Genomic DNA, 14,402 nt, shown 5'->3' on the forward strand with positions numbered 1-14,402 from the left:
AAAACAAATTTATTAAATATCAATTCAATACAAATTTAAAAATATAGTGAATAGCGACATCTCTCGCTGGGGCTGGTAGCTGTAAAGGTATCTAACTGGGCGACGGAATATCATAGATTTATCATAGATGACGCTACGACTGAAAAATCGTTGAAAAACTAAATACAAAGACATGACAACAAGCACATAGAATAATCTGTGAGGTCCGCCGGTTTGTTCCGTGGCTTAGTTGGTATAGCGTCTATCACGGTATGCTAGAAGACGTCGGTTCGAATCCGGCCAGATCGAAGGAATTTTTTCTGAAAGAGTCTCCTTGAACGTGTTCCTGAACAGAGTAATATCATTATATTTGTGAAATTATGTAATTCTTTTATTAAACATTATCTCAAAATGTTGAATAGCACGTACAAAGGCGTAAGTATATGGCAAAAAATTAAAATGAAAAAACATGAAATATCAAATATGACGCTACTCAATAAACGCTCTACTGCCCTTTGATTGGTTGAAATATCAGTGGTACTCAGCCGGTCACGGGACACTTCTATTATTTGGTTTTTGTTTTGTAGTGTTTGTTTGGCTTTCGTTCGAGTTTGTTGTCGGCGATTGATAACAAAGTAATGTTTATCTATACACACATATCATAAATTTTGTATTAATTATGTGTTTTAAAACCGCAAATTATGACCAGCAAAAAAGTAAACTGTTTTGTTAGGACAAATTTCTTATCTGTGAAAATGTTATTATTGCTTCTTAATAACAACGGATTCGTTGTTATTATTACATTCAAATTTCGAACATCTCTGAAAAACAAAACAATTTGATTTGATCTCAACTCTAACCTTCAATCTTCAATTGAAATAATCGTCAATTGACTACTATTGGTCGAGCGCCTTTGGTTTGTGCAGAAAAATCGACACTTCTCCGAAGTGAGACAAGTAGTCACGAGCTATTGCGAGTTTTGACAAGCCATGTCAAACGAGCTCTATACACGTTAGCGCTCGCCTTCACTCGGTCAGCTAGGCGAGTGACACCGAACGATGGCAAGGCAAGGCAAATAGGCTGTCTATACTTTGGTATTGGCCTTCACCCGGCAACGTTAGACCAATATGGTCTTTGTATTGCTGGCTTTATAAAATAAGAATTTTTAGTAGTTACGAGTTGTCAGTGGGAAAAAATCGGAAACGAGTGGATAATTTTGTTTTCAGGAACTGAGAATGCCTAGTAAACGAGTCTTGTTTAATCTAAATTAAATATAAAATTATTAACCAATAAACGTAATGATGGAATTGCATTGTCATGTAATCTAGTTACATTCAAAGTTATGTTAAAATTTGACTCTTCAAAATGAAACGAATAAATAAAGATGGTCTTTGATCCAACGTTTATATTCAGCGGTCCTATGATTTTCAACCATTCTTTCTTAATTTTTTCATTTGTAGGAAAACTTGAAATAATAAAAATAATAATAATACAACGACAAAAACCTCGTAGTGAATTGTTTTAATAACAGAATATCGATAATATGTACGCTTCCAAGAACAACACTATCTCAAAATAATCGTTAACAACAATCATCAAAATATACAAACAAACAGGCAATCTGAAGAAACCAAAGCAAAATATGGCAAGATTTATGAATGAACTACTTAAATATGTCTAATCACATGAGATTTTTGGGCTTTTGTGTGATTTATAGACAGAAAATAACACCATGCCTGTACAGTGTTACTTCGGTCGATCTTCGCTTTTTCAAATGCCACATCCCGTAATGCTGCAGCGACGAATTTTTATTAATACTTAAAATTGTTTTCACTGTCAATAGTTTTGTCCATTTTATTACAATACATGCAAATAATTCAATAAAACACTTGGAAAAACATTTGTTTTGACATTTGATGTACTTCCCTTTGACAACCGTATCATGTACCTCGTGTATTGCGAAATGGACACGGTTGGCATTTAACATGACGTTACGTATTTTCGATACCCGTGTTTGACACAGACCAATGTAATGCTATCTCTTTTGACTTAAGACGGCACGCAAGAGTTTAACAAAGACAAATAACATGTTTATGTTTTCAACGTCGAAATGCATCATATACATATAACGTCTGATTTATATATGTCAACGTAACATGTCCTTTAGTTTCCATAGTCACGAACATTTTATCAAATAACTAGCCAAGAACATTTGCATGTCGATAATGAATCGATAGATTATAAGTACAACGCTAAAGAAATCCGCCATTTGTAACTTTCAAATTTTGGTTATATGCACGTTGATTCTGTAGTTAGGGCAGCTCCTTTCCTCTAAGGTTGTGTGACATGCGTGAGACAAGTTTTTATTTGCCGCTATTTCGCTAGTTGTCACATGCGAGTCCTGAACACATCACAGAGAGCTTATGATATGTGTGTAGTCATAGTAGTGTATGTAATTGTACATAATTAGGCATTAAAACACTCGTGAGATGTTTTTATGAAATTCGTCTGTCGTATTTTAGTGTCTTTCAATAAGTAACAGTCACATAAACTACTATTAGATATCGATTGCATTTTACGGTCGAGGGAAGTACTGTATACATAGTAAGTAACTTTGTTGCGTTAAACGGAGTAGCGTAAGAGTAACGCGGTGTTTTGCCGTAGGTGGGTTCGTCACATGAGCACGCTGCCCCTGGCCAAGCCGGAGCTGCGGCCCAGCCTGGTGCCGCACCACGCGCCCAGCCGCTCGCAGGACGACTCGGGTGAGCGCTCGCGGCGCTCCGCCGCGGGAACGGCCCCGTCGCCCCCGCGGCCGCGTCATCGCTTCGCTCGGCCCGCAGGCATCAACGTGTCGCGGAACCCGTCCGACGCGTCCGAGAAGTCGACGTCGAGCGCCGGCCCCGACGACGAGGCCGAGCGCGGCGGCGACAAGGACCGGGCGTCCGGCGAGGACGAGCGGGAGAAGGGGCCCGAGAAGGCCGCGGAGCGGGAGCGGGACGAGGACCGGCGGTCCGTCGACAGGGACGAGCGCGACCGGGAGGAGAAGCACAAGTGAGTGCGCGGGAGGTCGGGGCGAGGCCTCGTCGGGCGTCGGCCGGCGCGTGACGTGTCGCTTGCGCAGGCCGCGGCGGCCGACGGTGGGCCGCATCACCACGCACGGCGCCGACGGGCCCGCGCCGCTGCTGGACGCGCGCGCGCTGCGGGTGCAGCCCGCGCCCGCCGACGAGCTGGCGCGCACGGCGCTCACGGCGCTGGCGCCGCAAGGTGAGAGCCGCCCCCGCCGCCCGCCCCGCCCGCTCGCCCCCGCTCACCCCCTCTCGGCCGCAGAGCGCCTGCGCCGCCTGGACGAGAGCATCGCGCGCGCGCTGCGCTCCAAGACGGCGCTGGTGGCCGAGCTGCTGGGCCTGGCGCCCGACTCCTTCGCGCACATGGCGGACCTGGCCGTGGCCGACACGCTGGGCCAAGTGGGTGAGTGCCGAGGGCCGCGCCCCGCCCGCGCGGACGCCCCGCCCGCCCGCCTGACCGCCGCTGCTTGCAGACGTGTGCGGCGAGCTGCGCGCCTCGCGCCTGTCGCGCGGCGACAGCGCGGACGACGACGCGGCGCCCGAGGCCGCGGCGCCGGACATGCACCAGCTGCTCCTGGCGGCGCAGGCGCAAGGTACGTGGCCTCCGCCCGAAGCCGCCCGAGGGCGCCCGAGAGCGCCCGCGGCGGAGGCGACAACCTTGACCTTTGCGCAGCCAACCAGCTGACGGAGACGCTGACGCGCGCGCTCAGCGTCAGCGAGGCCGCGTGCGTGGCCGGCCGCGCCAGCCGGCAGAGCGGCCGCTGCGGGGCCTGCCGCCGGCGGGCCGACGCGCCGCCCGGGATCGACTGCGACGCCGACGGTGAGCGCTCGGAACGCGTCGAGAGCGAACCTCGCCCGCCCGCGGCCGACTCGTTGGACAAAACGTCTCCATTTCGCAGCGAGCGGCGACGACGGGCCGGCCGCCGAGTCGCCCGAGGCGGCGCTCGACAAGGAGCTGTCGTACGACACGCTGCCCGACCTGGCCTCGGCCGCGGACCTGGAGGACCCGGCGCTGGAGTCGCCCGGCGCCGCGGCGCTGGCCACGCGGCTGGCGGGCGCCTGCAGCGGCCTGCAGGTGGCGCTGGGCCGGCTGCTGGCCGCGCTGCCGCAGCTGGAGCGCGAGCGGCGCGCGCTGCGCACCGAGCTGGCCGCGCTGCGGGACGCCAACGACGCGCTGCGCCGCCACCACGCAGGTACCGCCCCGCCGCCGCCCGCACCCCGCGGCCCCGCCCTCGGCCCTCGGCCCCTCATCGCGCCCTCTGTTGCAGGGTACCCCGCGCCGAACGACATCTCCTACTCGAAAGAGGGCGTGGACCCGACGTCGATACAGGTGAGCCGCGCCCGCATTCCGGATCCCGTCGTTGCGAGAAGTCCGCCTATTGGAGTGAAATTTTATTTCTCCGAACGTGAAAGTCGATGTACGGTGCTCCATACACTTATAAATGATAGTATTATAACTGTTAAGAATGTTTATTAGTTTTGATTTACAACTAATAAAGATACATTTGATACATATGAGTACACTGCGCGATGGCTGATTGTGAACTAAATATAAATTATAACTAAATGTCGCATGAATACGTAAAATGCCGCATAAACACAATGTACGATATTGCACCGTACAGTCGATATTGCAATTACGTAATTAGTAGTCCCGCGTAACCCGGCGACGCTGAAAACTTACTTAGCTGCGACGCCGGATTCTTCAACACGTCAATATTATATACGCGAGCGAAACTAATATTTTTTTTTTCAATTCCAGGACCAACCGAGCAATGGAGGTTGATTAATTAGCAAGAAAACGTCGACTAAGTCAATACTGTCACCTCGCGGCGAGTAAGGGCGACGATAATATTACTTGATACTAACCGACCTGTCTAAATTTGCAAACGTATATTCATTTTAAATGGCCATTGTACAAATTTTAAAGGATACTTTGAGGCTGAATCGTGGAATATGAAGTGTAAAAAAAAAACCATCTAAATGAATCGCTATGGACCACCATTTGACAACAAAAAAGCAACCTTATATAGGTTGTAGATGACGCTCGTTTGATTCGATTGATTTCGATTGTGCCACAGCTGAGCATGAATTGACAATTTTTAATCGCCGTCATGTGTGAACAAATGTTAAAACTTTTTCAGAATTCATTATTTAATTTAGTACACTTATTTCTTTGAGTGAAATAATACTTTCAATAAAAAAAAGTTAGCATAATGATGAAACTTTCTACCAAGCATTTTACGGTTCCATAGTCATCCGAGGAATCCTTAGAATAAAAAAAACTCTTTTCAAGATTAAATTAAACCAACAAATATTCTGTTGATACTGTAGCACCATTATTTACGTTCTTGTCATAATATTGTTGCGTTTTCACATAAAAAATGAGGATCTTGAAGACTTGAATAAAGAAGCGCAGGACGCAAACGTATCGTATGGAAAAATTGTGTAAGTATATTTTTGTTTCGAGTGTTCGTGTAAATTTGTCAAATGAATTTTCAATGAAAATAGTCAAGTTCTATTGATAAAGTTTTTGAAGTGGGCTAGCTCACGAAATGACATTAGTCAATGTAAAAAAAATCGAATTGAAAACATAATCATTTTTTTATCGGATCGGCTAATTTTATTTTATTTGTAATGTCACTATTTGTATGGTCTCGTAAAATATTTAAACTATTTTATTTAATTTAAAATAAACTTTTCCGGTTTAATTGAAAGCTTTGAAAATTGTTAGAATCAGTGTTCTGAATATTGATTTCTTTTTCGTTATTTGTAACATTATTTATGTATATATTTATTGATCCAAAATTTAAATCTTAAACCGAATCGAACATACTGGTCCTGATTTATTTAAATAAAATTAATTATACAAATGAGACCAAAATAGCGAGAAATCCATTCAACTAATAATTATGAGTTATAAAAATCACGTATTAAAACATGGTTTTATATGAATGGAGACTAAAATATCGATACAAAAAAAAGTTCTTTTCTTTTCCAAAAAAATATTGATCTAAACGTTTGTCATAATGTTTCTGTCAATTGTCCCAATTAATTTTTTTGCTGCATTTTTTATTTACTAATTTTAATCTTGTGTAACCTCCCTTGCCTGAACTGAATAACCTATCAAAAACTACTCTTAGGGCAATTATTCAAAAAGTTTGGGTCACTAGTCTTCTTGATTTGGTATTTATGTTCACAATTATTATCGGGAATTAATTAGCGGGACTCGCGCAATGTTCAAAAATAATGTTTTAATGGATATTTTTTAATTGTACAAAAGAGATTGGTTTTTAGAGTTTTACTTTTGAAAATCTAATTTCAAGATAATCAATAGGACCATTTGTATCGTTTCGTTTGTTCCATAGGTTCGTTAAAACACTTGTAGAAAAACTTGTATATTTTGTAATAATTGTTTTTAGATAAGAAAGAATACACTTTGTAAGTACGAAGCTAATCTTAGTGTAAAAAAAAACTATATTATTCCATACGTAAGAACATAATGTGATGTAAGTAAAAGAATTGTATTTTTATTTCTCTTTTTTGTGTAATTAATTATATTTTTATTTTTCCAAACATTAAAAACTTCTCTTACTTATGTTAAAATCGATGTAAATAAACATTCGTTTTAAGGTTTTAAGCAAATATATGACCACCTTTTGTTTAGATATACATATATTATTTTGTGTAAGAAAATGTCGATAAACTCTCCTCCAAGATTTATCTGTTAACTAAACAAAAATCTTATTAAATATCGAAAGTATTGATTGACAATATGTATTTTTTATTTCTGAAATCAGCGTAGTATTAAATTTAAAGGATTTACAATAAAATATTTATATGAATTTACGAAATGTGGTGTCCTTTAAAAGAGACCTGTTGACATGGGCAAATTTTAAGTAGTTACACATGTAGCAGTGTCTTGTCGATTATGTCTTTTAAATACACCACGTATGTATATGTGCGTGAGATATACCAAGTGGCCACATCAGTACCTTGCATATAGACTAAGGAAATGTACATTAACATCTGTACAGGATGTTAGGATGATTGGGCAGAGTTTTACTTGCATTGCTTGGGTAGTGTTCCTCTCTTTCCACAATTAAGTCTACTGTTTAGACAATACTACTTTCATTATTTTTAAAATACAAAAGTAAAGTGGAACATGTGGTTCATTTAAACGCATTTTTGGACCTAATTTTTTTGTGTATACGAACAGTGTAAAACTAGTCGTTTTTGCAAAGGTTGACTAGTTGGATTTTGACTAGCCATGTTGCGGATTTAATTAAATCTGCTGAAAACAAGAACAACCGCGTTGGTAAGTCAATACTAGCGCAATTACACGTTTATCTAAATGGATAAACACGTTTCGGACCCCTGATGTAAAAGACCCGTTGAGCTACCTAACACCCTGTATATCGAAGCGAATGTATAATAACAGCTTTATGTATACTTACAATCATATTGTCCAAGGTACAACATTTTGTTTTGGTGTACAAACATTTTTACATGGCATTTGGTGTTCAAAAAGATGTAGATAGTAAAATTATATGGGCATTTTTAAAAGTTATAACAGTTCTTATTGTTCGAAAGATTCACAGCCAGGATTGTGCACAGACAGGTGACAGCCTTGGCATTTCTGGATTTGAGGTCCTCTAGCAGAAGTTTCTTGAATTTATCAATATGAAAGAGTATAAAAATGCATAACTAGTCAATGCACTGACCCGTTTTCAATGTAGTATTGGGTACATATAAAGAATAGGATAGGTCTTCATAAGTCCAAATGCTTTTTAGTGGACACGGGAATTCATTACAAATATCTTAAGATAGAATGCCCTAAGTTTTACTGTATCCACTTTATTCAGAGGCCCAAATACATAAACCACAAAAATAAATGTACCTTAGGCTAGGCGTAGACCAAAAAGAGCCCCTCCATTTTCTCCCCAGTGATACGTAACTCGTATATTAATATATCACGAGCTTTTATATATATATTTTATATCCTATATTATATTACATTGTTTACAAATAAATTAGAGATGTAATCAAAACGTGTGTTAAAATTTTTACAAATATGTATTTATCTTTCGATTTAGTAGAATAATATAAATCAGCGATTCCAGTTAAAGAAAACATTGCTACATTTACAGTGATAAATATGTATAAATACCAAACAATGTCGCCAGAGACGTATTCAGGGAAAATGTACAATTTATGTTTGCAATTGAAGCAGACTTAATGGCTACTTTGGCGTGATATCATTCATTACCACGAAAAACTGGAAAACAATACAATTATACAATTCCGATGTTGCTTTAATGCGGCTCTGGCGGTACTTTATCGCTTCCTTTATGCTTTAACACCGCAATGTATAATTGTTAGTGGTATAAATAAATACCGTTACAAACAAATATATTCAAGAGTTTTATTCAAGTTCTTATATTTTTATGGCAACGTAATGTAAACTGTCTGCTCCTATTGTATGAAGTCGCTGATATGCTAACAAATGTTTATTTTGGGACTGAAGTTGGTACAATATTATATATGTACATATAAGTTTTTTAAATTATTTATAACGCTTATACTCATAGCCCCGCACTAGGGAAGCCCTGTGTCGCGGGTGCCATGGACACACACGTAGACAACCACAAATTACACCCAAACTCACGAGAGAAATAAATGTAGGCCATACAAATATTTCTCCCGGTCCGGGAATCGAACCTGGGACCTCTGCGTGGCAGTCCGGCATGGTAACCGTTCGGCCACGGAGGCAGTTTATTGTTATAATGTTATATTTCATCGTGGGAAGTTTTACAAGACTGGGTTTAAATAATCGCAAACTTTATTCATTGGAATTTTTAATGAAATTCAAATAATATACACCAAAAGTAAAACATTTTTTAATTGGCTACCTAACTGTAACTATAGCATGAACTGTCTTAAACACAGCGCTCCGAAGAGGAGCAAGGAATTTGCGATGATTGCCGGAGCACCTGGAAAAATAATATTCACTTAACTATTGCATGTTCCCTTCTAAGCTCGGTAGATTTGTAGTAAGTGGTTCGCCTGACAAGCGGGTTGTTGATGTGATCGCATAAAAGTTGCAGCTAGACTAGTGAAACTTTTAAACCGCTGATTAATGCACTCTCCTCGTGAATCAGAAAACTGATATTTGTATTCAAAAAGGTACGACACGTTGCTGACTCTAATATCATCAAAATGGTTTATGTAGCCATCTGCCAATCTTTGCTCGTATATTGTATCACCGGTCGGGGTGGAGTTGCTAAACTAACATTCTCGTAATAGAACGTACTTAAAGAGCTGTTCCGGAAGTGGGTTGGAAATTACCATTCCTGTATCCCACTGATGACCTTCACAAAAATTGCGAAGTGCTAACAGTTCGCCAACTCTTTATCCTCCACACAGATTTAAACTACAGTCCCTTATGAAATTTGACCCAACTTCAGTGATCAATAAACGCCATAAACATTTTGTTCATCCACTTTTCTCAGCAAATAGTACCGTTGCACAGGGATTCTTCGGTTTATTGAGTGGCTATTTATAGAATAAATTATATTTATTACTTCAAATTTGTAAACTTTGCAGATATGACTGTAAACATAGTTATGTTGAAACTGAAAACCTTATTATCGTTCTTTCTTAATTTTTATAATCGTTTTATAATCGTTGGATTCACACATTCGCACACTCTGTCACTCACACTCATTCACTCTAAATCACTCGCTTACAAAACGCACTCACGCACGCACGCGCGCAGAAACTGATACGCACTACACACTAGAATGTCAACTTAGTTTATTTTACTTACTGTTATTAACTGAACCGTTGACAGAGTGTCACACTTAATTTCGACGATCATTACTTCGACTACACATTAATTAAACGGAACACTACTTCGATAAAACACATGTTCGACAGCTCACTGATCTGACAGAACACTGCTTCGAAAACACGAACATTCGTACGCTACTACGTCGCCAAAATGAACTCAAACAAATGATAAACACTACAAAATCTTGATAATGATTGGTCATACTTTCTAATTCAAAAAGACGTCACAAAGTCTGGATTGTTAATATAATTTAAACTTCACTCAGTCGTTGAAAGTTCATAAGTTCATCAACCTTTATTGCAAGTTTTGATTTTTCATTGAAATTTTATTCAACAGGCCGCTATCTTGCGGCCAGTAGCTGGACTACGACGATCGATGATACGAAATACTACTACGGGTAATATTTTTGGTGCGGCTACCATTTTTGCACTCCAAAACTGCACAAAGGCATATTCTGCGATTTTAGAGAATTTGCGCATAAGAATGACACAACCACACCATATAAAGCGAAAATGGCGGTCTGAGCTCAAGTAGGCCTTTCGACGCCTAATGTTGGCACGCGTCAGACGCTAACTAACCACTTCTTCTGTATTTATTGTTCTGACACGGACAGAAAACTACTTCGACAACGCATGTATTCGACAGGTCACTATTCCGACAGAATATGATATTGACAAATAACTGCTTAACTAGTTATTAATTATTTTTCAGACATGTTTATGTATATGAGATATTCCGCTCAAGAACGAAGTGGTCCCTGAGTAGTCTTTCAGTACAGTAAATATTTATATTAAATATTTCATGTTCTGTCGGCACAGTGACCTGTCCAATACGTGGTGTTTTCTAAGCAGTGTTCTATCGGACTAGTGACTTGTCGAACATGTGTTTTGTCGAGGTAGTGTTCCGTCGAATTAATGTGTAGTTGCAGTACTGTCGAGTCGAAATAGTGTTTGTCGAAATTAAGTATGACACTCGAAATAAATCCATTAATCCATTATAAGGGTGTCGGTAACTTATATCTCAGGGTGTCGGGCGCAGTGGCAGCGCCCCTAAGATCTTTACGATTTAAAGCTCCGACTGGCGCTACAACTGTTATGGACAGACGAATCGCTTATCACCAGGCGCACGACTTGTTCGTCCCGTCACTTATATTAAAAAAAAAACTGGTTCTGTAATTTTGGCGAGAATGTACGTAGTAATGATAAGTCTTCGAACGAATTATGTTCGTATTAAATAATCCAATACTGGGTAGACACAGTTGGGTAGGATACCAGTTAGATAGATATTTTATGCTGCTAATAGACGGACATGACGTCTGCAGTTATTTGGTATTTGTAACTTAACAGACAAAAATCCAAGTCGCTATAAAGACTGAAACAACAAAAAACAAAAAAAAAATGCAAATAAACTATATACATTTTACAGAACTGAACTTAGAGGCATCATTGGTTTAAACACTTTCTTACATTCACTTATCAGACATCCAATTGCGCTATCGAACAAATCAAATTGTGGTGCCGCCTCGAGAACGGAGTTAAGGAGTGTGAGTAATGCGTGCAGTCGAGATTTCGACAGTCGGCGTCGGCGTCGGCTGCCGTCGAAGTGAATAATAGTTCGAGAATCAACACCCAGTCATTGACATTATTTAAGAGGATTATGGTTTTTTTATACAGATTTTTTTTTCAATAATTTCAAAGGGTAGCGATTAATTGAAAGTTTTTATTGTATTGACACTTGAGACGTTTTACTATAATGTATATTGTTATGGGAGACTTTTTTGTCAATGGCTGTAATTTTGTTAACACTTTTTTCTTGTTTCTGTGGTAAGATAGTAGACGGCGTATTCTCTGTAATTTCCTATTTAAAATAACTTATCTGAATTATAAATTTAATATTCATGGACGTTCAAAGGGAACCGTTTTATTTAATTAGAGTCACTAATAAGAAATACACTAATGATACATTAACAACACTAATGATAATTTACACACCTGGAAAAGAAACTAGTTACGCTATTTAATGCGTAAGCGTACCCAATGTTCAATCGATAGTCGATGGAATTTTTTATCGAGTACGAGCACCTGGCCCCCCCGTAGCATGGCTACGCATGACAGTCGCGACGCGCGCGATAAAATTGAAATACAAAACACAAGAATGTATACAACACCTGCGGCAAGTCAAGGTATAGCGTCGCTTTCTCCCAAAATATACCATTTCATACAAGATCACTCTTTTCTTTTTATTTGGTTATCTACTTGAAACAAGCTTGTTGTGTACAAGCTTTATGTATACATGTATATTACACAGTGTAGTTCCTTACATTGGACAGATTCATGGAGTACTTTGTACTCCTCACATTTTTTGAAATGCTGTTCACTTACCCATTATGATGTCTTCATTAGCAGTGATCCGTTTAGCCAGCAACTCGGGCGGCGGCCGCGACGGCGGTTCGTCGTCATCATCGCCGTCATCAAGCGCGAACACATTCCTTGATGTCGTCACGTTGCGCAATCGCACGGGTCCTTTCGCTGGCGACTCTGTTGTTGGGCGTTTAGACGTTGTGATATTTGTTGGTCCAGGATTTGCTTTACTCTTCGGTTCTGCCCAACCCGTTGGAATGTATTTCGGTTGGGTCAAGTTACCTGAAATATTGATGACTGTTAAAACACGAAGAACTATTTAAACGTTTTTGTTGAAAGTTTTTGGTGTATCCCTAGTTGCACTGTAGTTCTCTAAAGGATGGTTTGATTCCAATAAGACTTTTGAAGTTTAAAAGCTATAGTAGTATATGGAATGTAGTTCTGTACGTCTGGTAGAAATATTTGCCGTCGCTTCCACTATCTTTAGTCGTGTAAGTGTTACCCGGAGCTTCCTTTTTCTTTTCAGTATTACTGTCAACGCCTCCTTCGTCTTTGACGAACGAGATTCGTGATCCATCATTAGGGCCAGCGCGGCCCGTGTCTGCGCTAGCATTTGCCGCTATGACTTCGTCACTGTCTTCACTCGAGTCATCGTTCGAGTCTCTCTGTCCCAACTCTAACGCCAATCCGTCATCGTCCTCCTGTGCGTTTACCGATACTACAATTATACACACCGTTAAGAAAGTGTTCATTAAAATCATCTTTTAAAATTTAAAACCTTTACAGAAATACAGTGTCACGTTTTTTTGCTATCCTAATGGGGAAATTGACACCAAGGTTTCTTTTTCATTGGGCGACGTTAACCACAACGGCATTTCTGCAATTCAAGGAGACTTCAAGCAGAACATATGAAATCTTCTGCTTGAAATCTCTTCGACTTTATAACCAGTAAGTAACTGGAAAGTTGTTCGAAAAATTTATAGCACAGCCAAATAGATCAGGTTTAAGCCTAATTATAGGCCTAGTATAAGCAAGATATTGCTTTAAAAATTAAGTAGTGTGGACATTTCGCTATATGGTGTAGTGGGCCGTAGACCTCGACCTGATGAAATCATACTTGAATGAACTACATTGTTGATATCGACCCTCTGTACTCCATACAGAGGGTCGATGTCAACGATACTAGATCATCAGTATGTGCTTCAATCTGGCTGAAAATTAGAATGATTAAGGACTCCTAAAGACCCCGTCTTTAGGAATCATAATTTGGGGCTAAAAGTTATTTTTTCGCCATTTTTTAATATGACTGCCATTTGAAAGAGATTTGCTTTGTTTCGGCTGAAAATGTACGTGTGTTCTAGAATGAGAGTTCTAGAAATGTGTGGCTTTTAGAAGTGCCGGGTAATAATTTGTGCTCGAAATTGTTGTACGCCATATTTGAAATTGGCGAAAAACCAATTTCGAGCACAAATTATTATCCGGCACTTCTAGAAGCCACACATTTCGTTCGTTGGCGGTAGAAAAAAAATTGCACTGATCACTGTGGAAATTGGCATGTGCCTAGAGACCCAGGAGTGCTTGGCAATAATTTGTGATTAATATTAGTTTTTCCCAATTTTTCAATATGGCCGCCATATAGGCGTTTTTGCCGGCAGACAAAAATTTGCTCTAATTCGACTAAAAATCGGCATGTCGGGGTCTCTATGGGTGTTTAATAATAATTTGTGGTCAAAATTTACTTTTAGTCATTTTTCAATATGACTGCCATACAAACTTTTTTGGCGGTTGATAAAAATTTGCTGTAATTCGCTTGAAAATCGGCATTTGAAGTTGTCTATGGGTGTTTAATAACGATTTGCAGTCAAAATTTACTTTTTGCCATTTTTCAATATGGCTGCCAGTAAAGAGTTAATTTTTTAAAACAAAGTTATAAGTTTTTTTTATAATATCAAGCGACGGGGCGAACTAGTTGTGCGCCTGATGGTAAGCTGCAGCTGCTGAGACGTTAGTTGACAAATGTCATGTGGCTGTAATTTCACCAGCACCCTTACCCTTCAAGGGTGTGTGTGTGTGTGTGTGTGTGCGCGTGCGTGCGTGCGTGAGTGAGTGAGTGAGTGAGTGAGTGAGTGAGTGAGTGAGTGAGTG

The 14,402-nt window shown here is 40.4% G+C and overlaps 2 protein-coding genes across 3 annotated transcripts in view; one reads left to right on the plus strand and one right to left on the minus strand.

Moving 5' to 3' along the window:
• Positions 1-7,902, plus strand: part of LOC113228795 — a 62,743-nt gene extending 54,841 nt beyond the window's left edge. For both annotated transcript variants that reach the window (XM_026462179.1, XM_026462180.1), the window contains exons 13-21: positions 2,644-2,741; positions 2,820-3,030; positions 3,101-3,243; positions 3,307-3,447; positions 3,518-3,637; positions 3,718-3,864; positions 3,944-4,237; positions 4,313-4,374; positions 4,807-7,902. In XM_026462179.1, coding sequence (XP_026317964.1) covers positions 2,644-2,741; positions 2,820-3,030; positions 3,101-3,243; positions 3,307-3,447; positions 3,518-3,637; positions 3,718-3,864; positions 3,944-4,237; positions 4,313-4,374; positions 4,807-4,830 — 1,240 coding nt within the window. In that variant the 3' untranslated portion in view covers positions 4,831-7,902. The remainder of the gene's footprint in view (positions 1-2,643; positions 2,742-2,819; positions 3,031-3,100; positions 3,244-3,306; positions 3,448-3,517; positions 3,638-3,717; positions 3,865-3,943; positions 4,238-4,312; positions 4,375-4,806) is intronic.
• Positions 7,903-8,787: 885 nt separating this feature from the next.
• The window catches only part of LOC113228759, a 6,372-nt gene continuing 757 nt past the window's right edge, over positions 8,788-14,402 (minus strand). Inside the window, exons 2-4 of the mRNA XM_026462123.1 lie at positions 12,760-12,958; positions 12,279-12,539; positions 8,788-9,037 (exon numbers count right to left, since the gene is read on the minus strand). Coding sequence (XP_026317908.1) covers positions 8,967-9,037; positions 12,279-12,539; positions 12,760-12,958 — 531 coding nt within the window. The 3' untranslated portion in view covers positions 8,788-8,966. The remainder of the gene's footprint in view (positions 9,038-12,278; positions 12,540-12,759; positions 12,959-14,402) is intronic.

The sequence above is a fragment of the Hyposmocoma kahamanoa genome, unplaced genomic scaffold (assembly GCF_003589595.1).
Source record: "Hyposmocoma kahamanoa isolate Upper Pololo Valley unplaced genomic scaffold, ASM358959v1 240, whole genome shotgun sequence".
In the NCBI taxonomy this organism is placed as follows: Eukaryota; Metazoa; Arthropoda; class Insecta; order Lepidoptera; family Cosmopterigidae; genus Hyposmocoma; species Hyposmocoma kahamanoa.